This window comes from Salvia miltiorrhiza, chromosome 1 (genome assembly GCF_028751815.1).
Source record: "Salvia miltiorrhiza cultivar Shanhuang (shh) chromosome 1, IMPLAD_Smil_shh, whole genome shotgun sequence".
NCBI lineage: Eukaryota > Viridiplantae > Streptophyta > Magnoliopsida > Lamiales > Lamiaceae > Salvia > Salvia miltiorrhiza.
The window spans coordinates 704,385-730,852 of NC_080387.1; the positions used below are offsets into that span (position 1 = coordinate 704,385).

The 26,468-nt window shown below is 32.6% G+C and overlaps 2 protein-coding genes and 2 long non-coding RNA genes across 5 annotated transcripts; 2 read left to right on the forward strand and 2 right to left on the reverse strand.

Annotated features, from left to right (window-relative positions):
* The first annotated feature begins 3,389 nt into the window (after positions 1-3,389).
* On the forward strand, positions 3,390-6,107 carry LOC131007170 (pectinesterase 4-like). Of its 2 annotated transcripts, XM_057934338.1 has the most exons (3): positions 3,390-3,706; positions 4,621-5,290; positions 5,366-6,107. In XM_057934338.1, exons 2-3 carry the CDS (start codon positions 4,999-5,001, stop codon positions 6,058-6,060), a joined length of 987 nt encoding a protein of 328 aa, XP_057790321.1. In that variant the 5' UTR covers positions 3,390-3,706; positions 4,621-4,998; the 3' UTR covers positions 6,061-6,107. The 2 variants fall into 2 exon arrangements, with proteins under 2 accessions (XP_057790321.1, XP_057790320.1); XM_057934337.1 differs by having other exon boundaries at positions 3,423-5,290.
* A 323-nt stretch (positions 6,108-6,430) lies between these two features.
* LOC131007173 (uncharacterized) lies at positions 6,431-8,026 on the reverse strand. The gene is made up of 3 exons (XM_057934342.1): positions 7,053-8,026; positions 6,946-6,969; positions 6,431-6,605 (listed from the first exon to the last, which is right to left on the reverse strand). The coding sequence occupies exons 1-2, from the start codon at positions 7,828-7,830 to the stop codon at positions 6,947-6,949; spliced, it is 801 nt and encodes a 266-aa protein (XP_057790325.1). The 5' UTR covers positions 7,831-8,026; the 3' UTR covers positions 6,431-6,605; position 6,946.
* A 7,503-nt stretch (positions 8,027-15,529) lies between these two features.
* Positions 15,530-16,508, reverse strand: LOC131007183 (uncharacterized). Its single transcript, XR_009095939.1, has 2 exons — positions 16,166-16,508; positions 15,530-15,767 (listed from the first exon to the last, which is right to left on the reverse strand). It is a non-coding gene; the product is annotated as an uncharacterized LOC131007183 (long non-coding RNA).
* A 3,407-nt stretch (positions 16,509-19,915) lies between these two features.
* Positions 19,916-21,492, forward strand: LOC131007181 (uncharacterized). Its single transcript, XR_009095936.1, has 2 exons — positions 19,916-20,751; positions 21,127-21,492. It is a non-coding gene; the product is annotated as an uncharacterized LOC131007181 (long non-coding RNA).
* The last annotated feature ends 4,976 nt before the right edge of the window (positions 21,493-26,468 follow it).

The window sequence follows — 26,468 nt, forward strand, 5'->3', positions numbered from 1 at the left end:
ATCATTTTTTTCAATTTGAAATGATTGTTGTGGAGGGAAAACTTGTTTTAATATTTTCCCATTATTTAATTTATAATTTATTTCTAATATAGAAATATATTGTTCTACATATGTAGATACAAACCATGGGACAAACAATATTATTTTATTATTTTTAGAACAACATTCATAAAATTCTTCTTGAATATAGTACTTTTCTTTTGAATCAAAATTTTCAAAATACCATTTAGAAGAATTAAATTCTAATTCTATAATTTGTCTTGCCTGCGAACCAGGACTAAAATCAATTTTTGTTTCTAAAATCATTATATTGAAAAATCCATTTCTGACTCGGTTATATCCGCTTCTTTAGTGTTAAAAACACTATTTTTCATTCCTTTCAAAATATTATTTTTATCTATTAATATCTTATCAATTCTTTCTTTTTCTAAATCTTGCAGAAGAGGTTTCTCTCTTATTTGGGATGTAGAGGCTCTAGATGGAGCAAAAGGAGATTCTACCTTATAATCTAAGGGTGAAATATGAGAATATACAGATCTTGACCTTTCAATTGTAGATAAAGACCTTCTATTATTTTCAAATTGTAATGTTACTGACCCTTCGAGAGATTGTTCTACATTAATAAGATTATTTTGTATCTGTGGTTGTGGTATTACCGCTTGTTCTATTTTCCAACTTTCCGGAAATTCTATTTCTTCCCATTTTATTTTTCTCCTTGTTGTAATATTAGATTTATTAAAATTACTTTCTATTAAAATAGTCTCATTTATAGGTTCATCAACCATTTTACATTGTGGATTTAATGTGAATAATGGTTTATAATATACTCTATAACACATAGCTATTACTTATGTTCCTGGTTTGTAATTATAACCATGAGTTTTAACATTTAATGTTAAAGCATCTAAAATATTGACATCAGATAAAGAAAGCTGTAAATTCGGATACATATCAAAATAAACTGGTTCATGGGCTAAACTAGACTGTATAATACCCATCAATGATTGTTTCCAATTTAAATTTCTACCATCTCTTAAAGCTGCAATAAAACTTTCTGGTAAACCTTCTAATGTTAAAGGTTTAAATGCAATTTGCACAAGTCCTATATGAATAAATTTATGCGAATGCTTATAAGACAATAAATCAAGTAATTTAATCATAATATTTTCTCCATTTAGAGGAATTGTCTCTTAAGTGGTTTTACAATTTGTTTTAATCCAATTTTTTCAAAAGTCCCTAGTTTATATATTACACTAGGTTCCACTTTGGGAATTGTCCATTTATTTAATAGATCCAAATTCTGAAGGCGATTCTAATTCTTGTTTAATACTATTTTTAATAGTATCCTTTTTTCTAAGTAAATTCATTAGAGATGAGCTCATGTGATAAATTATATTCTTACTACATAACTACTCCCCCATGGCTCTGATACCATAAGAGCGACTGTAGGTACCATAAGAAGAATATATATTTATTAGATGAGCTCCTTATAGTGAGCTCCTTATAAGAAGAATATATATTTATTACATGAGAAGACTATATATTTATTATTATTATTATTATTATTATTATTATTATTATTATTATTATTATTATTATTATTATTATTATTATTATTATTATTATTATTATTATAGGGCAGGCGAAAGAATAAACCAAAGGCATGAAAGATAAGCTGACCTCGAAGACAGCGCAAGCCCAGAAACTTAACCTGCGCAGCTACTCGAAGAAATGTCAGCACAGTTGTCCGCGAATGCCTGCGCAGCCGAAATGCCTGCACAAGTCACTCAAGGATGCCTGCGCTACCACTTGATGTGATACACCTACACAGCCACCGAGAGGATGCCTGCGCAGACCATCCCAACTACCTTATGATAAAGGTAAAAAACTGCAAGTCCGTTAAAGCAAGGACAATCAGCCGCGACAGTGACACCGGGAGTGCGCCGTGCTTGTTGAGTACGCGCGAAGGAGAAAAAGACAATTGTGCCCTTTACTTTCATCACTTATAAATACCAAGTCTGTAATAATAGAGAGGACCCCGATTTTAGTTATCTTCGATTCATGTTTACGTTCTAAAGAGTTCTTGGCTGCTTGTAGAAGAAGACATACATATTTCCAATATTTGAGAACTACAGGTTTCGATCTTCTATTTATTCTTTAGTTTTAGGATGTTGGTGATTTTATGCTTCACCAATATAAAATCTATATAAAAACAAATTTGTAAAAATAAAATGAAGAAATTTAAATCTCACCATTGATTTTTATGATAGTTTTTGAGTTAATAACCTAAACAGAAGTATATATTTTATGCAATTTTCATTAAACAAATTTTGAATCCTAAATCTTTTTTTATAAAGTTTTATTAATTTTATAATTCAATATTTAGTGAGCCAAGAACGCTTCCGCCACGGCCAATGTCTACGTCCGCGCCGTGGTGGAGGCGGCGCTCAAGGAGGTGAACAACGCGCTGGCCGCCACCAGCAAAATCTCCGTGGACAAGGACAAGGACAAGTACAACCACGTGGCGGTGGAGGACTGCAAGCTACAAAAAATAGTAGTATTTGTGACAAACTTATGTGACAAAATCAATTTTTGTTATATTAATGCATCTTATGTGAGGAAATTTGATATCATTAGGGGTGAGCATTCGGATTTCGGATCGGATTTTTGCCTGATCCGATCCGATCCGAAAATCCGAAATTTCCCTAAAATTCAATCCGATCCGAACCGTATTATCCGAAAATTCAAATCCGAAAATCCAAAAAATTTCGAATAAAATCCGATCCGAACCGAAAAATCCAAAATGTGAAAAAAAAATTCGAAATGTTAACAAAAATCCGAAAACCGAAAAAATCCGATAAATCCGAAATAGATGTCAACCTAACCTATTAGATAATTACAATCAAATTAAGGTCATAATTAACAAGCCATTAATTATAATCAACCAAAATGAGAGTATAGGGTTAGAATTTAGAAATATTTAACTATTTAAAAACTAATAATTATATATATTTATTTATAATATTATAATATTAATTATATTATAAATATAATTCGGATTTCGGATTTTTCAAGTGCCAATCCGATCCGATCCGAAAATCCGAAATTTGTTTAAAATTCGATCCGATCCGATCCGGAAATCCGAAAAATCCGAACCAAATTTTAAATTTTGGTTTGGTTCGGATTGGATATTCGGATTTCGGATATTTTGCTCACCCCTAGATATCATCACAAAAAAAATAATAAACGGGGTCATTTTTATAATTAACCCAAAATAAAGTCCTCATAAGAAAAACTCAAAACTAAACTTTTAAAAAATGGGGTCATTTTTGAAATTATCTTAAAACTTAGTCCTCATGAACAAAAACTAAAACTCATTCTTTTCTACTAATCCCATTCTAATTTCTCAACATTTCTGTCTCGATCCTCTGTGAAAATCCAATCATCTCTCAATCACAATTATTCGAATTACTACTATCATATTTCGATCCTCTTCGATTTCTAATATTTTTTCGATTGATTTGCTTAATTCAAAATTTCCTATGGATCGATCTTAATTTGATATTTTTCTGCATCAGTTTTTCAATTCTACGATTGAACAATTGATTGCATATTTGAATGTTCTATATGAAGATGAGAATAGATCTGTTTATGCAATTAATCTGAGTCAAGGAAGAGTATCAATTTGCAGCTTCTTCTTCTTCAGGTAATCTCTATCTCTCTCTCGCTCTTTATTCTTCTATTTTCTTTCTTCCTTTCATTCCTCATTTTGCAGCCCTAATATCAAAGCAAACACTCCAATCCAATCAATTCAATTTATTTATAACTTCAATTCAACTGCGATTATCGTTTAGAAAGGTTTCCTAAGTAATGGAAGTTGATTCGTGATCTGGTAAATTTGTTTATTAGCTAACTCTGCTAAATTTACCTATTTTATAGTATTCTCCAAAGGCCTGTGATGATCAACATATTTGCCTACATTGTCTGATTGCTCTAATAGTTGAAGAGTCTTTTCCTACAAGTATGAGGCCTTAGAGGATGTAGATAATTATCAAAAGCATTGTTCGACCTTTCAGTCAATTTGTTAAGTGTTCTCTAGCTTATGATAGGAAAACTCTGATAATCCTGATGTCTGAATTTTTTTGAACTTGAATAATTTACCATCTGGACTCATTATTGTGCAATAGTAAATTTTTATTTGGGGAGAGCTACAATAATTTTAGCATTTCGGTAATTGCTAAGTCTACCCAACCAATTCCTAATTGTATCTCTGACAGAATCAGGAGAAAGCAAAAGCAAACAATATAGAAATAAGATTTATAGAAATAAGATTTAGATTAGAAGAATGTGCAAACACTTCACTCATATTATAATAAAAATAGAATAGACTATGATCTTGATTCATTCTCATTTGCAGACTATGATCAGTATTCTTGATATGTTGCAATGTACTAGTTCAATTGCAAAAATTGTAGCTTCTGATAGTTTAGTTGTTGACTTGTTGTTAGTTAATGGTAACTGTTGCAGTACATTACAGGTAAATGAGTCTTGAATTTATTTCAATTTATTATTTTTTTATTTTTCTAAGTTATCTTCTCTTGTTTATTTTCTGCATCATAGGATGGTGCCACAAAGAAAATCCTGTTCCAGTTTCAATGTATAACATAGAAATTGGAGAAAGCATTGGATAACTTGCCTTATGATGATTTTAACATATCAGAAGAAGTGCTAGAGCAGATAAGTATTTGCCATTGAGCATCTTTATAGTGTTATTTGAACTTGATTCATGTCTAAACATGATCCTGTCACCAGGTTGAATTAGTCCGGTCACAGTTGAGAGAGCCGCTGAAAGATACGGCCGCCCTCTAAGCTCAAGCTTATCTCAGCCATCGGATAAGGAGATACATGTAGAAAAAACCATTAACTTTGACCACCGGATCGGATTTGTATATGAAACTGAGATGTATTGGATTTATATAGGTCTTGTCAGATTACTATATGTTGTTAATAAAGATTTGTTATTGTGCAAAGCTGAATATATATATTGATAAATTGAGGTATTTCTTACAAAATTTCAAGACCATCAGCGAAGCTCTCAATGCTTACCCGCCCAAATTCAAGGGCAGATTCGTCATCCACGTCAAGGCCGGCGTCTACAACGAGCAGGTCATCGTGGACAAGAAGAAGCCTAATGTCTTCATCTACGGAGACGGCATTGCCAAGACCATTGTGACGGGCAGCAAGAACTACGGCATTATGAACATCGGAACAATGCACACCGCTACATTCGGTAATGAAAACATATATATATATATATAGTGTTGTGGATTGATGATTAATTGGAAAATATGATTGCTGATGGCAGCAAACGAGGCCTCCGGATTCATTGCGCGGGGAATGAGCTTCCGCAACGAGGCCGGGCCGCAGGGGCACCAAGCGGTGGCGTTCCGGTCGCAGGGGGACAAGACGGCGTTGTTCGACTGCAGCTTCGAGGGGTCGCAGGACACTCTGTACTACCAGAACCTGAAGCAGTTCTACCGCAACTGCCGCATCTACGGCACCGTGGACTTCATCTTCGGCAAGGGCGACTGCGTCATCCAGGACAGCCAGATCATCGTCAGGAAGCCCCTCCCCAACCAGTTTAACACTGTCACTGCCGACGGCAGGGAGATCAAGCGCGGCAGCAACGGCCTCGTCCTCCACCACTGCTCCATCGTCCCCGACGACTATCTGTGGCCGGTCAGGTTCCAGATCCCCACCTTCCTCGGCCGCCCCTGGAAGCCCGAGGCGCTCACCGTCGTCATGCAGAGCACTCTCGGGGACTTCATCAGGCCCGAGGGCTGGAAGATTTGGGACGGCTCCACCAACCACCACACCTGCACCATGTATGAGTACGGAAACACCGGCCCCGGAGCCAATACCAATCGCCGCACCAAGGAATTCAAGCGTTTCAAGGTCATTACCGCCGCTGAAGCTGCCAAATTCACCGTCGGCCACTTCCTCGCCGCCGGAGAATGGCTGCCGCAGACCGGCGTCCCTGTGCAGATGGGCTTGTATTGATATTGGGATACTATATCAATGCAATCTTGCTTCTAACTACCTAATTATATCTTGCTTCTAATTCTTACAACACATAAACGCACACCATATTAATTATAATCATACAAAAAATATTAATACAACAGACATCATGATGTATGTTATCAAATAAAATTAAAAGCACCGAATGTGAATGTTTGTCTAACACATTAACAGACCAAGAATTCATCAAAATCTAAGAACTATATACATACTCGACCATCATAATTCAAAAGATTGATTTAAACATTTCACTGTAAAGTCATACACATCCAAACTTTTCAAAAAAAGGAAGAGATCAGTTGAACAAAAATAAAAAATATGCAAGAATTGACAGAAAATGCACCATTCCTACTCTATAGAATCGTTCATCAAAGTTTACCAAAAAAGTTGCATAAAAAAGTGTAATAAAATCAGTATCACCAAGAACTAAAATCAATTAACCCAAGTTCTATATATTAACTTGCAAAATCAAATAACTTCATCTTCTCAGTCTTCTTTTTCGCAGCCTCCGCTTCTACTCCTCACTACAAAAACAAAAATAGATAGAATATCATAACTTATACTACAGCATGCGATTAAGATATATTGTCACATAAACAAACCAACTTTATAATCAACTCATATATAACCATGAGACCCTATAACTCAGTGAGGGCTTTATAATGATCGATCGGTTTTTGTTTCCTTTTTTTCTTCTATTTTTCATATATTGAGAGGATATTACTTTTGTGACCCTCTGAGCTAGCTAGGTTTTAATAGCATGAGATCTCAATATTCATGTCATGAACACATATAATAAAACTTGAACTAAAACCATATATTGAATTAAATATACAAGTAGCAAGGATAGATTCTCCACCGTACCTTAACCTTCCTCTGAATTGTCGCCTAAACATAATTAAAAATAAGAAATATTAGAAGATACATATACTGGAGAAAATCATGTGAAATTAATAAATGAATATATATACCTGTTGGTTTCGTTGAGAGGGCAAGCCTTTTACCCTCTAAACAATGCAATTCTTCAGTGAGTTGCTTCCACTCATTTTCAAGCTTTTGTGCCTTCTCTCTCCCAATCAATACAAATCTCTCCCGGGCAATTTTGGGAGGAAATCCAAACATATTGAACGACGCATATAAATTTGGATAGGAAGACCTAAATTCATCCAATGTTGGATTTCTCTCGCGTTTCCTCTTTTTATTCTTCTTCATCCCCTTACCACTTTCTTGATTCATCTCATCTTCCCACAAGCCACTCTTTTTATTCTTCTTCATCCCCTTACCACTTTCTTGATTCATCTCATCTTCCCACAAGCCGCTCTTTTTATTCTTCTTCATCCCCTTACCACTTTCTTGATTCATCTCATCTTCCCACAACGGCTTGGACAACTCATACACAACCAATTCATGAGGGTCGTCGGGGACGCGACCTCTTTGCCAGTTAGTCTTATACTTTTTGTTCAAACTTCGGACCTTCTCAGATATTTGAACGCGCGTAAAATCTGGCTTGGAAAGTTTGTCCTTGACGATCCGGTGGAAGTCTGCCCACTTATTATTTCTACCACTAGCCCAGAAAACGGCTAGACTCTTTAACAGCGTTATTGAGTCTTCGTCGCTAAATACCTTAGACGACGACGACGGCGGGTGTTTCGGTTTCAGTGCTAGCGTCATAGCTTGTGCTCCGCTCCCAGAATCGGAACTGCAATCAGAATCACCTTGCTTGCGCATCTCGTTTTCTTTCGCCGACATCGGACAACTCTAACACCCGCCTTTTTGGGGAACTCAACCGCTGCGCCTGCTTGTTTTAGGGTTCTAAAATACTACTCCACTTCGTTTTCGGCTCTATTAATTGTGTGATGATGATTATTTAATAAAGGCAATTAATACAAGGGTAGTGATAATTGGACACTCACTTAAAACCCGGTTTTTTGGCTTGGTAGAGAATGAGCCGATTTTTGAGTCTTGTGTGTTTTTACTAACATATCCTTTGATAAATATACTCAATTTGGTGCTTTGTGTTTTCGGTTTTGATAACATCCGAAAAAGAAGTTGTTTTGTTTCCTTATTTTTGGATTTTTTTTGTTTCCTTATTTTTTGTTTTATTTTTGTTTCCTTATTTTTTTAGTTTTCCAAAATTATATTTATGATTTTTATTTTTCCTTGGAAATTTTATTTTTATTTTTTCAAAAATTATGATTTATTTTTCCACTAATAAGTTAGTAATATTAATACTTGTAAATAATTAAGTAATCTTTTTATTTTTTACTTAAATTTAAAATTCTTAAGTAAGTTTATTAAATTAAAGAGCTTGAATGCACGCTAGATGTTTGTTAAAAAGTCTGATCGAATTTTGTATAACATTTTGAATGATTTTTATCATCCTTAAAATTAGATATTCACCACTCCTATATTTATGATTTATTTGCCATGACTAATCAAAAATCAAATCTTCACAAAACAATGTAAAATCTCGGCCCCTCTCATCTTCAATTCATCCACCAAAACAATGTACGCCAACTATTTGTATAAATGCTTAAACGAATTTTGTATAAAATTTTCGAAGATTTTCAAAATCCTTGAAATTAGATACTAATATATCAAAACAAAATTGGCCTTCCTAGGGGTTTTTTTTTCCAAATTTATTTCTTTGCAAAATCAAAACAAAATCCACTAATATATCTATCCATATTAGGGTTTAATTTAGATTTCGTTTAGAGAATAGATAGAGTTATTTCGTTTATTAGTCCATGTGGATACAATACTCGATTTCAATATATGCTACAATTACACCGTGTTAGTTGCGGTATTTTGTTGCTAAGAAATTAGTGATCACTCCATTACATGTGAATGATACTTTGCCACCTTGCCAAGCGGTGGCAGGCGCAATAATTCATGGTTGGAAATTAAATTAAACTTATATGTCATGCACAATCGAAAAAAAAAAAAAAAAAAATCACCTCTTTAAGGGGCATGGAGGATTCGAACCCGCAACCTCCATTACATGTGAATGATACATTGTTTCTCATTCAAGTAAATGTTAAATAGTTTCGCGAGCGATTCCAATTGTATGAATCATTTCACTTTATTGTATTTATTTTTATATTATATTCACTAATTTACTTCGATTAATTAATAAATATTTATTTCATAACGAATAATTATATCGACGTCGTTACATACATTATAGCAGTTCATTGTTTTATTGGCATATCGCGTTTAATACTTTACTATAATACATTGTTTCTCATTCAAGTATATGTTAAATAGTTTCGCGAGCGATTTTCAATCGTATGAATAATTTCACTTTATTGTATTTATTTTTATATTATATTCACTAATTTACTTTGATTAATTAATAAATATTTATTTCATAATGAATAATTATATCGACTTCGTTACATACACTATAACAGTTCATTGTCTTATTGGCATATCGCGTTTAATACTTTACTATAATACATTGTTTCTCATTCAAGTATATGTTAAATAGTTTCGCGAGCAAAATCTCTACGTAAGATTGAGTATACTTTATTTTTGCTTTCAATTTCACTAATTTATTTCAATTAATTAATTCAACTTCATGAACGTTGAGTTTAATTATTTTGACTTCAATACTATTTTATAATACATAAACTTCAAGTATATGTTATATAGTTTTTTACTTCACTACTTTAATTCAACTTTATTTCATTGAGTATAATTATTTCGACTTCATTATTACAGTATAGCAGTTCATTTTTTTTATTATCAAATCGACATCAATACTATATTATAATACATTGTTTTCAAGTATATGTTATATAGTTTTCCAAGAAAATTCCCATCGTATTCACAATTTTTTTTCTTTCAAGTTCACTAATTTATTTCAGTTAATTATAAATTCATCGTATTATAATACATTGTCTTCAAGTATATGTTATTATAATACATTTAATCCAAGTATATGTTACTTATTTTTTCGATCGATGTCCCATCGTATCATTCATTTTATTTTTATTTCTAACGAATAACTAATGCGGTTGACACTATCGGACAAGGTGACAAAGTATCACTCACATATTATTGAGGTCTCAGGTTCAAATTCCTCAAGCAACTTTTTCTTGTATTTCGTTTTTTTTAATTCATCTTCGAACTATTTTTTTTAATATTGGAAAAAAAAATATGTAAATGGAACAAATCTAGGATTATTTCCCCCAAGCCCTTTTTTCTTGTATTTCGGTTTTTTTTAAATCATCTTCGATTTTTTTTAATATACGGAAAAAAAATATTGAGGTTAAATCTAGAATTATTTTGAAGCCTATTGTTGAAATATAATACCAAGGTCCATTTAGATTGGTTTCGAAGTCCAAATAATAATATTTGAGAAGGGCAAATTCGTTGGTTGCCATGTATTTCAAATTTGTATCTCTGTAGTTGAAATAGAAATCTTTGAAACATAAATATTTGCTTTTCACTTCTATTCTTATTCTCCTTTAGCCTCAAATATGCAATTTTATCTTTATGTTTCACTGAAGTCATATCTGAATATATCTAAGCGCTCAAATTCATCCTCATCGCGTAAATTGTGCATATATATGCTTTATAATATTAATATAAACTAATAAAATTAAAATTTGATACAAAATTTATTACTTGCAAAGTGATCCAATATTTTAATACTCCATAACCTAGGCAATTCATACAAAAATATAACATGTGTCTATAAATAGACATAATATCACGTATATAGGGAGTTTCTATACTAATACAAATTAAACCAGATTTATCATATAAAAATAAGTTGTATATGAATTCAGTATGTAAATTATGAATTTATTGTGAAAAATTCTAAATAAAAAAACATAAAAAAAAAAAAAAAATTCAACCTACAAGATTCAAACTCTGAACCAAAAATTTATTCAGTGGAGCTTCACCAAAGATCTTCACAATTTAATTGATGAAAATAGTTGCTATTAGGCATAATGGTCCTTAATATACCATATCTCAATACATTATTTTTGAAATATTAATAGACACGTAAATATATCCGAACTTCATTTAATACCTATAAAGATAATTCTATGGATAAAAAAAAAATACTTATATTAATAAAAAAATGTCATAATTAGAAAGCAACAAAAATTTTGAATAAATTGAAACACGTATGATTTTCTTTATCTCTTACAACTTTTGATTAAATAAAAATAGGATTATTTAGTTTTCATTCATTTGATGATGAAATAAATATTGAAAATTAATTAAAATTACAAAAAATATAATCTGATAGCATATTTTTAGAAGAAAAAATTTATGTAAATAATTTATACATAACATTCTTTATTTCACTTTGACAACTTTATGGTTTCCTTATTGACATACATGGTGATATATAATATTATCTTCTTATAATAGTGACATTGTATCCTATTAACAAATTTTCAATGTAAAATAAATATGACTACATACTATGATTAAAATTTCGTAAGGAAACAATGGAAAAAAATAAAAATAATAAAAAAGATGTTTAATCGTGTCAGTATTCTCAACTTTCGAGAAAAATAAATAAAAGAATTTTAAAATAAAATAAAAATTATAGATACAAATTTTAAACTGTCATAACTTGTTCATTTTAAATTGATTTATACATTTCATGTATCAAATTAAATGTTATTCATTATCTTTTGTTTTAGATATATAATTGCATATCGCATAACAAAAATAGAAAAAAAAAATGTGCAATGAAGAGAAAATATAATAAATTGAAACTATAAGTAACAAAATAATTTGATTTTTTTTTCTTGACAACTTTTATTTTTTAAGTAATACATTAACAGCTATTTATTAATCCTATTTTAAAAATCAATTATTCACTCTTCTATTTTTTTAAGAAAAAATTTGTGAAACAAAAGTTTTAAAATGAGAGAAATATGGTTTCTCTACAAAAAAAATAAAAATAAATAATAAGTATATAAAATCACATGCATGTGGCAGTTTTTGTTGTTGTGATAAATGTGTTAATATGGTACTCCCTCCGTCCCACGAATCTTGACACGTTTTCCTTTTTGGGCCGTCCTACGAATCTTGACACGTTTCCTTTTTTGGCAATAATTATTACCTTCTCTCTCCTACTTTATCACATTTATTATATTCTCTCTCCTACTTTATCACTTTTATTACCTTCTCTCTCCTACTTTATCAATTTTATACTTTATTAATTACACACTTAAAACACTAATCTACAACTCTTTAATTCCCGTGCCGAACCCAAACGTGTCAAGACTCGCGGGACGGAGGGAGTATATGTTTAATATGACATTAAAAAAAAATCGGCAGTTTTTTTTTTAGATGAAAATTTTCGGCAGTTAGTTACATAATTAGAGTAGTGGGTGTATTTTTTTTTTCTCTCAATTCCAATTATATCCTTTCAATTGAATTTATTTACATTTACTTTGCTTTTTATATATATAAAGATTTTGTACTAATATATATCTATTCAATTTTATTTGACGGTCAGATGAATCGGATCCAACCTGACCCGTATCAAACATTTATATTATTGATTTTGGTAAAAAATTCAAAAGTGTAGTGTGGTGCAATATTATGACAACCTTGTTTGCTTTATCCCAAAGGGAAAGGGTTTCAAAATTCATTGTATGCTTACGTTTTTTTTAATATATATATATATATATATATATATATATATATATAGGGTTGGGTTCCGGTGGATCCCTATACTTATAATAGATCCGTAGATCCAAATCTAGACCACACATTTATGACATGTGGCGCATCAAGATGGTGACACGTGGCAAGGCATTTCAAGGCAAAATCTGGAGAGGGGTAAAATTGGAATGTAATTTTCGAAATTAAAAAAAAAATTAGATTTTCTCAAAATAGGTATATTTTAGATGCATAAAGTTTCATACGAGAATGCATGAACTTTCATATAAAAATGCATAAAGTTTCATATAAAAATGCATAAGATTTCACCCCACCCCAACCCCACCCGCCACACCCCTGAACCCCACCCCACCCACCCCCTACCCCCCACCCCCACCCCCCCCAAATTTTTTTTTTTTTTAAACTGATTTTCTGACCACTGACCCACCCCTACCCCCCACCCCCCCACCCACCCACCCTCCCCCACAAAATTTTTTTTAAATTTTTTATTTTCTCAAAAACTGATTTTCTAACCACCCACGCCCCCCCCCCCAAAATTTTTTTTTTTGAAAATCAGTTTTGAAAAAAATAAAAAAAAATAAAAATTTTGGGGGGGGGGGGGGGTGGGGGTGGGTGGGTGGGTGGGGGGTGGGGGTGGGGGTGAGCCAGCAATCAGAAAATCAGTTTTTGAAAAAAAAAAAAAAAAATTGGGGGTGGGGGGGTGGGGGTGGGGGGTGGGTGGGGGGGGGGCAGGGGTGGGGTGGCGAAACTACCAGATTTATTAAAATGAAATGCATTTTTTGTATAATTTAATGCATTTTTATGTGAAAACTTTATACATTTTTGTTTGATTTTATATGCATGTGAAACATGCCTATTTTTGGGGGGTGGTAATGGGGAGGGTTGGGGGGTGATAATGGGGAGGGTTGGGGGTGGTGTGGGCTGGATTGGGGGGTGGTATGGGGTGGGGTGGTGAAAATACCAAAATTGGAAAAATTAAATGCATTTTTCTGTTCAAAGTTATGCATTTCATGTGAAAACTTTATGCATCTTTGTGTGAAACTATATACATCTAAAATATATCTATTTTGAGAAAATCTAAAAAAAATATATATTTTTTTAATTATTAAATCCGAAAATTACATTCCAATTTTACCCCTCCAGATTTTGCCTTGGAATCCTTGCCACGTGTCACCATCTTGATGCGCCACATGTCATAAATGTGTGGTCAAGATTTGGATCTAGGGATCTATTATAAGCATTGGGATCTATATGATCCCATTCATATATATATATATATATATATATATATATATATATATATATATATTGCCTTAGTTTATTTTTATTATTTTTTATTTTTTTACAATGTTTTTTTATTTTATTTTGTTTGTATTTTATTTATTTTTACACTATTCCAAAGTAATTATTGACATAAAGAAAAGTAATATTTTTGAAGCATTACTTTTCATCATTTCAATAGTTACTTTTTCTTACAACAATGATTACTTGAATAATAACTTGATTTTTTTTTCTTTATTTTATCTATTTCTACGTTATTCAAAATAATTATTATTATGATGAAAAGTAATTACGACTATAATTACTTGACCAAATAATTAAAATTTCAAGTTTTCGTGAGTAAAAATAACATTTTTTGAGAAAATAACTAATTTTGAAATATTACATTTATTCATATGTATAATTACTTTTTATTAAGACAATAGTTACTTTTAATAAGTATAAAATATACATTTGTTGGAATTAAGGTGCGACCAATTCATATAAATAATACAAGGGAAAATCCTTATGCATTTTTCATTAGTGTCCACCAGATGTGGATCATACTTTGACACTTAGTTGAAAACTTTAGCATACATACTATTTGCTTCGGTCCTTCGCTCGAGATTCCAACTTGTTTCTACCAATTGAAAGTCAAAAGGTAGCTTGATGCTTAGTGCATCCTTCTGTTTGTGAGGATATCACCTTCTAGTACTTCAAGAACTAACAACAAACTAAGTCATTCTAACCATTATTGTGCTTATCGTGATGAAAAAATATTTATTTGTGAGTCTAAGACACTACCAGAAAACGCGCTTCTAACGATCGAAAATTCGATCGTTTCGGTTGTTAAACTTTTAACGACCGAATTAACGACCCTTTTTTCGAGTCGTCGTTTTCTTCGTTCCTACGGCAATCAACAACCGAAAATTTTCGGTCGTTAAATTTCAACGACCGTTTTTTAATATTAGCAACCATTTTATTCTGTCGTTGTTTTGGTTGAGGTCCAGCCGGTGGACGACGATTGAGAAAAACCAATGGCCGAAATATTGGTCGTTAACTAACGACCGAATTAAACGGTCGTTAACTTTCCGGCGAGTTTAAGAACCTCCTATGACAGTCAAACCAGGATTGTTTACCACTCAAAGGTAATCGAAAAAAATATGTATGTATATGTGTGTGTGTATATATATATATACTGCTTTAGATTATTTTTATTATTTTTTTATTTTTTTACAATGTTTTATTTTATTTTGTTCGTCTTTTATTTATTTTTACACTATTCCAAAATAATTATTGACATAATAATATTTTTGAAGCATTATTTTCCATCATTTCAATAGTTACTTTTTCTTACAATAATGATTACTTGAATAATAACTTTGTTATTTTTTCTTTATTTTATCTATTTCTACGTTATTCAAAATAATTATTATTGTGATGAAAAGTAATTACGACTATAATTACTTGACCAAATAATTACGACTCAACCACGATCATTTACAATCCCCAGCAGTTTATAGCAGCATCAAGCAAAGCAGGTAGTTTTCTTGTATACAATTCAATCAATTCCTTGTGTATAAAAGGAACAATCAAGAGCAGCAGAAAAGACATAGCTACACATAAGCATAGTAACGATACAGTATTGTTTCCTCACCATCAAAATCTCAGTTTTACAATAAGCAATAAAGGAAAATAGGTTTATAACATATAAAAATTGGATCTTGAGCAGTAGACGAACTGGAGATCCCTTGAATCATCGATTCCTGAAATGGAAAATAGTTTGAGACTTATTAGTTTGAGGAAGTAAAAATCTGAGAATTAGATGGATAAAAGGGAAAGAAGAACAGGGACGGTAGCAGCGGCAGCCGCGAGCCACCACGGCGGGGCGCAGCTGATGGCGATGACCGCCGGTGCTGCCCGCGCTACGGCGGCCCACGGTGGCTGGCAACAGAGAGATAGAGACATAGAGATAGAGGAGAGAGACAAGGGGGAGGCAGAGCAAACGAGGAAGAAAAGAGGAGTAAGGGCGGCGTCGGCGCTGCTACGCAGCCACGGCTCACGGCGGCCGCCGCGAACAGGGCAGAGAGAGAGATCGAGAGGGGCAGAGTGAGAGAGACTGAGAGGGAGGATATAGAGAGAAGAAGAGAGATAGGGGACTTACCTGAGGCAGGGAGAACGACGGAGGAGCGGAAATCCGACGAGCTGGGGCGGCGGCGACGTTGACGTTATTCGCCGGGATTCTCCAGAGGAGTAAAATTGATGGGGAAGATTGAAAACCCTAGGTTGAATTGATTTTAGAATTTGGGAATTAAATGTAGGAAGGAGAGGGAAGAAAGCGGAAGGGGAGAAGATGCGTCAGCCTCGCCGCGCCGGAAGCGGCGCGAGCCGGCGACGCTCGCCGGAGAAGGGGGGGAGAGAGAGGCGGCCGAGAGAGGGAGCGAAGAGAGGGAGAGATGTCTGCGTGGGGAAGAAATAGAAAACAGAGAGAGATCAACTTGTTTTATGTTTTAAAGAATGTTATTAATTTTAATTTATTTAAATCTGAAAATGGTTAATTGGGCTCAAACTAGTAATTGGGTTTAAGCTGGTACTTGGACCTATTAATCTCAAAGGGATTAATAATAATAAATTGTGTTGGGCCTTAGGAGTACATTAGATTATGGAATTAATTTGTTAAGTTGGGTCCTTAATTTATTTAATTGGATTCAATAGTATTTTAATTTGAGCTTAATAATCTTAAATAAAGGATTATTAGCTAATAATTTGTTTGATTTATTAAATGGCCCAGATATGTAGAATTATTTTAACTAATTTATGCTATTACCTTATGTACTTAAGCATAAATTAGACACTAGATTATTTCGAAATCAGATTCTTTAAAGAAAAGAAAAAAGAGAATTTATGTTATTTCTATGTTAATAATCGCTTATTAAATAAGTGTGAGCATTGTTATGTTAACACCGCAGTTATAATTATCGCAGTTTAAGTTCATGTTGGTATTTATTGGTAAGTTTGCCAAATATCAACTAGTCTTCATACCATAATTTTCAATAGAACCATCACCTTAAAACCAACATAAGTATTCTCTAAATAAATTTCATATCATGTTCTCATTATTTATTAGTCAGTATTTATACTGGAGGTCAAATACAAGGGAAAAGAAGTAAAACATTAGTTCAGAGTTACTTGTGTCGTCAGACCACGATCAAGTAGGCTTTCTAAACTCAAATGTGAAGTGCACACTATTTAATGATGTTTACATGAGTAAGGTTATATCAAAGTTATTGACTTGCCAAAACTTTTATGAGCTTGTATGATACCTATCCGGCACCAGAAGTTAATCGAATTCGGATCATGTTCTATCCAGATGTTAGACATGATTAGTGTACACAAGGGACCATGAGCCGATCTAGCATATCGGCCGGCCTAGGACCGTGAGCCGGTTCAGTGTATCGGCCGGTCTAGGTCCGTGAGCTGGTTTAGCGTATCGGCCGGTCTAGGACCGTGAGCCGGTTTAGCGTATCGGCCGGTCAGTGACCGTAGAAGGTGGCCACCTTCTCGGCACACAGTTATCATTGCAGATATGGTAGAGTACAAAGAAGTATGTCTGCAGACGCATGCGAAGTTTATGATAATTACAGGGAAGTTTTACAGTTTTGCATGCACAGGTTATTTAAATAAAACTCCTGTGTGATGCTTGAGATGGCAAGTTCAATTTATAACTCTAAGAGCAATCTTTCAAGTTATTTCGGCATGTGACCATTGAGTACCTTTTAGGTACTCAGCCCTGCATATGTTTTCTAAATGTACAGGTTAAGCTGTGATGCAGATGGATGTCAACAGAGCAAAGCTTTTGATATATAAGTACTAAATTAGGCTCAGGATTCCATGTCTTCATACATGTAATCCACTTAAGCTATTCCGCTGCAACGCTTAGTGCGTTTTACTTTATTGATGTGTTGCAAAGATTTCAAACTAATAGCTTATAGAATTATGTCACTCGATACTTAGACAACTTGTCGTTATGTATTGCGAGTTGTCTGCTTTTGAGTTTTAGAAAAAGATCCTTTATGATTACCAAATATTTTGGTAAATTATTGTTTAAGCAGGTTAGTAATTTTTATGAGATCTATTTTCTTTTTCATTTTCTTACTTTGTTTTCAGTCACACTTTTTCCCGACTTAACTATTCACTAGCTTAGGCCGGGCTGTGACATAATATAAGTATTTACCTTCATTTAATATAAAATATTTTATTTTCTAAACCCTAAACCTTGAAAACTAAACCCTAAACTCTGAACTCTAAACCCTAAAACCTTGAACACTAAATCATGAACCATAATAGGAATATTTACTTTTAATTAGCATAAGATATACATTTCTTCTCACAAATGTATACTTAAGTATTTACTTTCGTTCAATACAAAGTATTATCTAAACCCTAAACCATGTACACTAAACCTTAATTGAACACTAAATTATAAACCCTAATAGGAATATTAACTTTTAATAAGTATAAAATATACATTTGTTAGCACAAATGTATACTTATGTTAATATAAGTATATACCTTCATTCAATATGAAGTATTATCTAAACCCTAAACCCTGAACACTAAACCTTGAACACTAAATCCTAAACCCTAATAGGAATATTTGCTTTTAATAAGTATAAAGTCTACATTTGTTAGCACAAATGTATAATTGTGCTAATATAAGTATTTACCTTCATTCAATATAAAGTATTATATTTTCTAAACTCTAAACCCTGAACACTAAATCCTAAAACCACCCTGAACACTAAACCCTAAAATCCTGAACGCTAAATCATGAATCCTAATAGAAATATTACATTTAATTATCATAAGGTATACATTTGTTCGCACAAATGTACACTTATGTTAATATAAGTATTTAACTTCTAAACCCTGAATACAAAAAGTAAAAGTTCTTATGAATAAAAATAAACATTAATGTGAAGAAATGTAATGTTTCAAAAACGTTACCTTTGTTCATAGTAATAATTATTTTTCTTTATATCAATCAATACTTTTTTTATTATAATAATTACTTAATCAAATAATTAAAAGTACAAGTTCTAATAAATAAAAGTAACAATTATCATAAACAAATATAATAATTTTGAAACATTTGTTAACAATAATTGTTAATTTTACTCACGAGAACTTATAGTTTTAGTTATTTGCTCAAGTAAGTATTGTCGTCAAAAAAAGTAATTATTGATATGAAGAAATGTAATATTTTAAAAGTATTACATTTTTTCATGAAAATATATAAAAAAATGCAAAATAAAAATAGTAAATAAAAAAGCTAACGAAAAATAAAGAAAATACTGAAAAGAAAAAAACCCTAAATATATAAAAAAATGCAAAAGAAAAACAGTAAAATAAAATAAAATAAATGCAAAAGAAAAACAGTAAAAAAATGCTAAAAAGAAAAAAAAATACTGAAAAGAAACAAAAAGAAAATATATAAAAAATAAAGAAATAAAATACAAAAAAATAAAGAAAACAAGAAAAGAAAAAAAATGTAAAAACAAAACAAAAAAAAAGGAAACAAAACCGCAAAAAGAAAAAATGCAAAAAAAAAAAAACAAGAAAAGAAAACAAAAAACTTACAAAAGAAGAAAAAAAAGGACACAAAACTTAAAAAATGCATGTAAATGGTTTCAAACCCCCCACCTTTTGGAATAAGGGAAAGTGGTGGAGCTGGAGCCATTGCACCAAAGTCTTACTATTGCATTTATTTGTTAAGAATTGTTATATATGGTATTGATGCAGATTGGGTGAAAACGGGTTAAATTCGGTATGACTCATATTCCTTAAATAATTATCAAATTATAGGATTAAAGCTCGTCTTAGGGTATCAGATAATTAATCTTAATATATTCATTCATCTTAGAGTATTCTAACCCACATACTAATTAAATAGATCTACTCTATTTAATCCATAATCAGAAATTAATAAACTAATGAGTGTTGAACTGATTTCAATTAGACTTAAATATAGGAGAAATAATATCAAACCTGGGCTCATTTAAGGAAATAAGTAAGCCCTTTTCTAATTATATCCAGCCCAACATTTCGGCCCACCTTAAGGAATAAATTCAGCCCAAGCAAGAGGCCCACCTCTTCTCTTTTTTTTTTTAGTCAGGAACGGCTGAAAGGATCAGCACTCTCTCCTTCATGCCAAATTCGTCGCCGCCGCTGACTCTTTTAGCTCCGGCGAACGGCCGCCTCCGCCACTCTGAAATCCGGCGTTTCTTCTCTCAACTCCGGCGACTGATTGTCGCCATTCCTTTCTCGCATTCTCTCCCTGTTTTGCGATCTCTCTCTCTCTCTCGAAAGTCGCCGCCTCTGAAAGCCGCGCCGCCGGCGACGGCCATTTGGCGTCCTCATCTTCCCTGCCGTCACGCCCTTCGTCCCACCTCTCTTCTCGTGCTTTTCCTCCCGATCCCCAAATTTCAGAAAACACACATTGTCAATTGGAAACGAAACGGAGCCCTAATCCTCTTCTCAAACTCAATCTGCTGCTTCGCCCATCCGGTTCCGGCGAGGCCCCGCTGTTAAGCATTCCAGCGCCGCCGCGCTTTCCTTGGCCGGAAATCGCCTCTCCGTTGAGCCCTAGCTCTACCTCCTGCCGACGCGGTTAGCCCTAGCCTCCCTCTCTTTTCCTCGCGGTTAGCGTCGACATCAAACCGGCATCCGTCCCCGTTCAATGAAAATCAGGTACAACAAAATACCTTGAATAAGCCTCCCTCCCCTCCTAAATGCTAAGTTCAGTACTACTCTGCTGTGAAGAAGAACTTCTAGTTTTTGGCAGTTCATAACTCAACTCTGTTGACTCCTATATTACTAAAGGCATGTGATTGCATCTGTTTGATAAGAGTTCTTAATGCATTTGTCTCATGAAGAACATGTATATAAACTAACTTGGTGTGATTGCTAAGTCCCTTTATGCATATACTCATCTGTATACTCTGTATTTTTATTCAAACATGTGATCGATGGTATGATGCATGCACTGGATTTGAATAAGCTGAGCTTAGTATTTACCTGCAAATATTTGGTGTTGGTGGCTGCTGTTATTGATATTGAATGCAGACGATGGGGACTCTTAAAGTTGGCAGAGCAGCAGCTTAATGAATTCTCCTCACTTTGGTGGCTGAAGGAACAGAGAATGAAGGCAAGGAGTGTTGGCTAGTAGCCTTAAAGAATCGAAGATGGTGGAGGTGGTGGGTGATTGAGGAGATGGCTGTCATAGGGTGGCTGATTGACACATATGTGTACTTTGGTATGGTTGGTTAAAGGGATGGGAGAGCGGGCTATTTTGCACACACATAGCACAGGTCCCCTTTCTTTCCGTTTCTTTGGTTTGCTTTTTTGATGTAGTAGGTAGGAAATAGGGATGCAGGGAATAGTAAGTTGTAAAGTTGTGATGTGATGAATAAAATTCTTCAGTGTTACTCATTCTGTATCTATAATACTAATTTCGGGTTCCCATATAACGACACTTCGTTATAACTCTCTACGAATTACATATTTTATAACTCGTTTTATAAGTCGAAAATTAATCACGACTTCAAGTAAATAATAGAAATACTATTTATATCGTATACAAATTAATAACTTGACTTTGCTAAGTCAGTTATTAAATTAGAAAATAAATTATTGATTGCTTCAATAATTCAATCGTGATCGCCTCATGCGAAGACATTTAATACAAGATTCTGAGTTGTATTATCCAATAAACAATCACTGTATTTATATAACTAAAATATGCAATAAATATCGCATTTATTGGTCTTAATTATAAATAAAAGAGCGGGCTATTACATTTATAAGTTATTAAAATTTATAATCACTCTACACTAAGCTTAACCAAATACTCCCCTAGAAATTAAGCTTAACCAAATACTCCTCTAGAAATTTGTGCAACTAAGCTTAGCCAAATATCCTTTACAATTTTTGTGCACTAGGGGGGTGGCGGTTAAAAATGGAAGGCCGAGATTTCACCATCACAAAAGTAAAAACGTGGGATGACATAATAAAGTGGTCAAAGGCGTCAGACGACACTTAATTCGATAGGACGAAACCTGTATCACAATTTCCTGCGCAGGCAATAGCATGAAGCCCGACTGCGCAGACCTCTTGATATTTTCTCCTGCGCTGATCATCTTTTCCCATATTTCAGAATGAAAACTTCTCGTCTACGAAAATTCACAAAAAGACCCACTTTTTTCGTACACTGGGGGGGAGTAGCTGATGAGGGGAATGATCCTAATCAACGCAGGATCCAATATACACTCCACCTTTCACTAATACTTATTATTATCATCATCATCATCATCATCATCATCATCATCCTACAGTCTACAAATGATATTATAATAGAAATAAATAATTTAAAAAAAGAAATACAAGAATTAAAAAATGAAAATAAAAATATACTCCCTCCGTCCCCGAAATGGCTTCCTCTTTGGGGACGGCACGGGTTTTAATAAAAAGTTATAAAGTGTATTGATAGTGGAGAAAAAGTGATATAATTATTATTGGAAGTTGTGAAAAGTGTTATAATTAGTATTGGGAATGGTGAAAAGTGAAAAGTAAGAATAAATAAAGTATTGTTAGTGGTGGGGTAGGTTTCCAAAAATGGAAAAAAAGAAAGAGGAAGTTATTTGGGGGACGTCCCAAAATGGAAAAAGAGGAAGTTATTTTAGGGACGGAGGGAGTATATTATACTCCCTCCGTCCCAAACGAAATGGCCTATTTCTTTTCGGCACGGAGATTAAGAAATGTGTATAAAGTAGATAAAGTGGGTTGGTGAAAATTATGTAAAGATTAAGTATAGAGAGAGAGTGTATTGCCAAAAAAGGAAACATGACATTTCGTTTGGGACAACCCAAAAAGGAAAATAAGACATTTCGTTTGGGACGGAGGGAGTAGAATTTCTAGAATAGAAAATCCTTCGAAGGAATTTATAATTCCTACAGAAAAAGAATAGGATTATACTAAGAAACAATCCACCCAAATGGCCATAATGAAGAATGAAAATCAAATTTTGTCCACCATTTGAAAAAACACAAATTTTGGCCATTTTTATTGATTTGGACGCTTTTGCCCTTAATGAGGCGGACTGGGTAGGATCAGACACGCGGGTCGCGTGCCGGGTCGGGTTAGGCACTTATGGCACTATTAGTGCCATAAGTGCCAAGATGGCACTTATGGCACTAATAGTGCCATAAGTGCCATAAGTGCACACTTCCCCCTAGGGTTTAGATATTCCATTTAGGGTTTAGATTATTCATTTGGGGTTTAGATGTTCCATTTAGGGTTTAGATTATCCATTTAGGGTTTAGATGTTCCATTTAGGGTTTAAATGATGTTGTTGTTTCTGTATTTGTGCTGATGACCATTTTACTTAGTTTTATTTTGAATTTCGTTGGCACTTATGGCACTAATAGTGCCATAAGTGCCAAAATGACTATTTTACTTGGTTTTATTTTGGATTTTCGATGGCACTTATGGCACTATTAGTGCCATAAGTGCCTAACCCGACCCGGCACGCGACCCGCGTGTCTGACCCTACCCAGTCCGCCCAATTAAGGGCAAAAGCGTCCCAAAGCTATAAAAATGGCCAAAATTTGTGTTTTTTCAATGTGTGGCCATAAATTGTGTTTTATGCTTCATTTTGGCTACTTCAAAATTTTACTCTTATACTAAAATGGATGAAAACTTTTTAACTACTTTAGAAATGGTAATATCACAGAAATGGCATATAAAAATTACACTTTTAATTGATAATTATTATTCAAAAGAATTTATAGCATTAGTAGATAGTGGAGCAGATTTAAATGTAATACAAGAAGGATTAATAGCTACAAGATATTTTCATAAAACAACACATACGTTGTCTCATGCAGGGGGTAACAACTTACAAAAAAATTATAAATTACCTAAAGCTAATGTCTGTATCAATAAAAAATGTATTCAAACAAGTTTTTTACTTGCAAAAGATATTACTAATCAAGTTATACTTGGAACTCCATTTTTAACAAAAATATATCCAATTAAAAAGATTGATAAAGAAGGAATAATAGGAACTTTTGAAAATAATAATATTGTACTAGAATTTGTAAGTGAACCCTTTACTAAATTATTACATGAAATTTATGATAATATAGCCTCAAAAGAAAATCAATTGTATTTTCTTAAACAAGAATTAAATATGATAACTATTGAGGAAAAGTTACAAAATCCTAAATTACAGGATAAAATAAAGCTAATTATAAACCAATTCTCAATAGAAATATGTAATGATCATCCTAATGCTTTTGGGATAGGAAGAAACATATTGTATCTCTTCCATATGAAGAAAATTTTGAGGAAAATAAAATTCCTACGAAGGCTAGGCCATGTCAAATGAATTCTGAATATTTAGAATTATGTAAAAAAGAAATAACTTCTTTATTAGAAAAAGGATTAATAAGTCCTTCACAATCGCCTTGGTCTTGTACAGCTTTCTATGTTAATAAACATAGTGAACAAGAAAGAGGTGTACCTAGGTTGGTAATAAATTACAAACCCCTTAATAAAGTATTAAAATGGATAAGACATCCAATTCCAAATAAAAAGGATTTATTAGATAGATTATATGATTCAATAATATTTTCAAACTTTGATTTAAAATCAGGATATTGGCAAATACAGATTAATAAATCTATTAGATATAAGACTGCCTTTAATGTTCCTATAGGACATTATGAATGGAATGTCATGCCATTTGGATTAAAAAATGCTCCATCTGAATTTTAGAAAATTATGAATGATATATGTACTCCTTATAGTGAATTTATAATTGTTTATATTGATGATATTTTAGTATTTTCTAAAGATATAGAAATGCATTTTAAACATCTTAGAATTTTTAAAGATATTGTAATAAAAAATGGTTTAGTAGTTTCCAAATCAAAAATGTCTATATTTCAGACTAATGTAAGATTTTTAGGGCATAATATTGAAAAAGGAAATATAATTCCTATAAATAGAAGTATTGAATTTGCTAATAAGTTTCCTAATGAAATTATTGATAAAACACAACTTCAAAGATTTTTAGGAAGTTTAAATTATATTTCACCTTATTATAAAGATTTGGCAAAAGATACTGCTATATTATATGAAAGATTAAAGAAAACACCAATGCCATGGTCAATACAGCATACTGATGCTGTTAAAAAAAATAAAAGAAAAGGTTAAAACTTTACCATGCTTAATGTTAAGTAATCCAAATTGGGAAAAAATTATTGAGACATATGCTTATGATATTGGATATGGAGGAATATTAAAACAAATAAACCCAGATAATAAAAAAGAATATTTGGTAAGATTTTATTCAGGAAAATGGAATAATTCTCAAAAGAATTATGCTACTATAGCAAAAGAAATTCTTTCAATAGTAAAATGTGTTTTAAAATTTCAAGATGATTTATATAATAAAAAATTTATTATTAAAACTGATTGTAAATCAGCTAGTATATGTTCAATAAAGATTTTAAACATGATGTTTCTAAACAAATGTTCGCTAGATGGCAGGCGCACCTGGCACCACTCGATTTTGAAATAATTTATAAAAAAAGGAGAAGATAATAATCTTCCTGATTTTTTAACCAGAGAATATATACAATAATTGCAGGTATGTATTCTCGAGGTAGGGGTTCTTCCTCTTATAGAGGAAGAGGAGGCAGATGAAAACAACCAGAAATACTGGTTCAATATGGAAAGCAGAAGCTTATAGCTGCAGATTTGACAAATGATAAGGAGTATCAAGAATTTCTTGAATATAAGAAACAAAAAGGGGGTAATAATTCAAGCCAAAATTCACAGGGTAATACCCTTACATCTTTTTCCTCTATAGTAGGAAATGAAAATGAAGAAATTACTTCTACCTTTATTATGAATAAAAAACAAGAAGTTATATTTCTTCTTGAAGAAAATGACATGAAATGGAAAGATATAATCCATGGACCTTAATGGAAAGATACATGGAAAATGCATCATATGCATCCCGGGTTTATAAACCAAGATTATATTATGAAAATATACTCATTAATAATGAGTGTGAAATTTCACATTTTTCCAGTGGGCAACCTGAAGTTTATAACTTTAGTAAGATTATTATTAAGAAAATTATACCTTTGAAAGAATGGGGAATATCTCCACAAAGGATTAAAGAGTTTTCTTATCCTTCTAGTAATAGTCCTGTCAATATAATTATTGGGATTATATTGATGCTTTTGATAAGGTTTTATTAAATGAAAATAATAAACGAAAGCATTCTTGGTTTTTAAAAATTTGCTCAGAAGTTTATAAATATGATATTCCAATATGGTTTATTAAATGGTGGCAATATTTTGGTACTTGTGTAAATATTTTGCCAGAAGAGTTTA

Excerpts from the sequence above, each read along its gene's own strand:
- LOC131007173 (XM_057934342.1), bottom strand. The coding sequence starts at position 7,830 with ATGTCGGCGAAAGAAAACGAGATGCGCAAGCAAGGTGATTCTGATTGC. Across the intron at positions 6,970-7,052 it reads CCTCTCAACGAAACCAACAG|GCGACAATTCAGAGGAAGGT; the intron begins GTATATATATTC and ends AATTATGTTTAG.
- LOC131007170 (XM_057934338.1), top strand. The coding sequence starts at position 4,999 with ATGTTGTTAATAAAGATTTGTTATTGTGCAAAGCTGAATATATATATT. Across the intron at positions 5,291-5,365 it reads AATGCACACCGCTACATTCG|CAAACGAGGCCTCCGGATTC; the intron begins GTAATGAAAACA and ends TGCTGATGGCAG.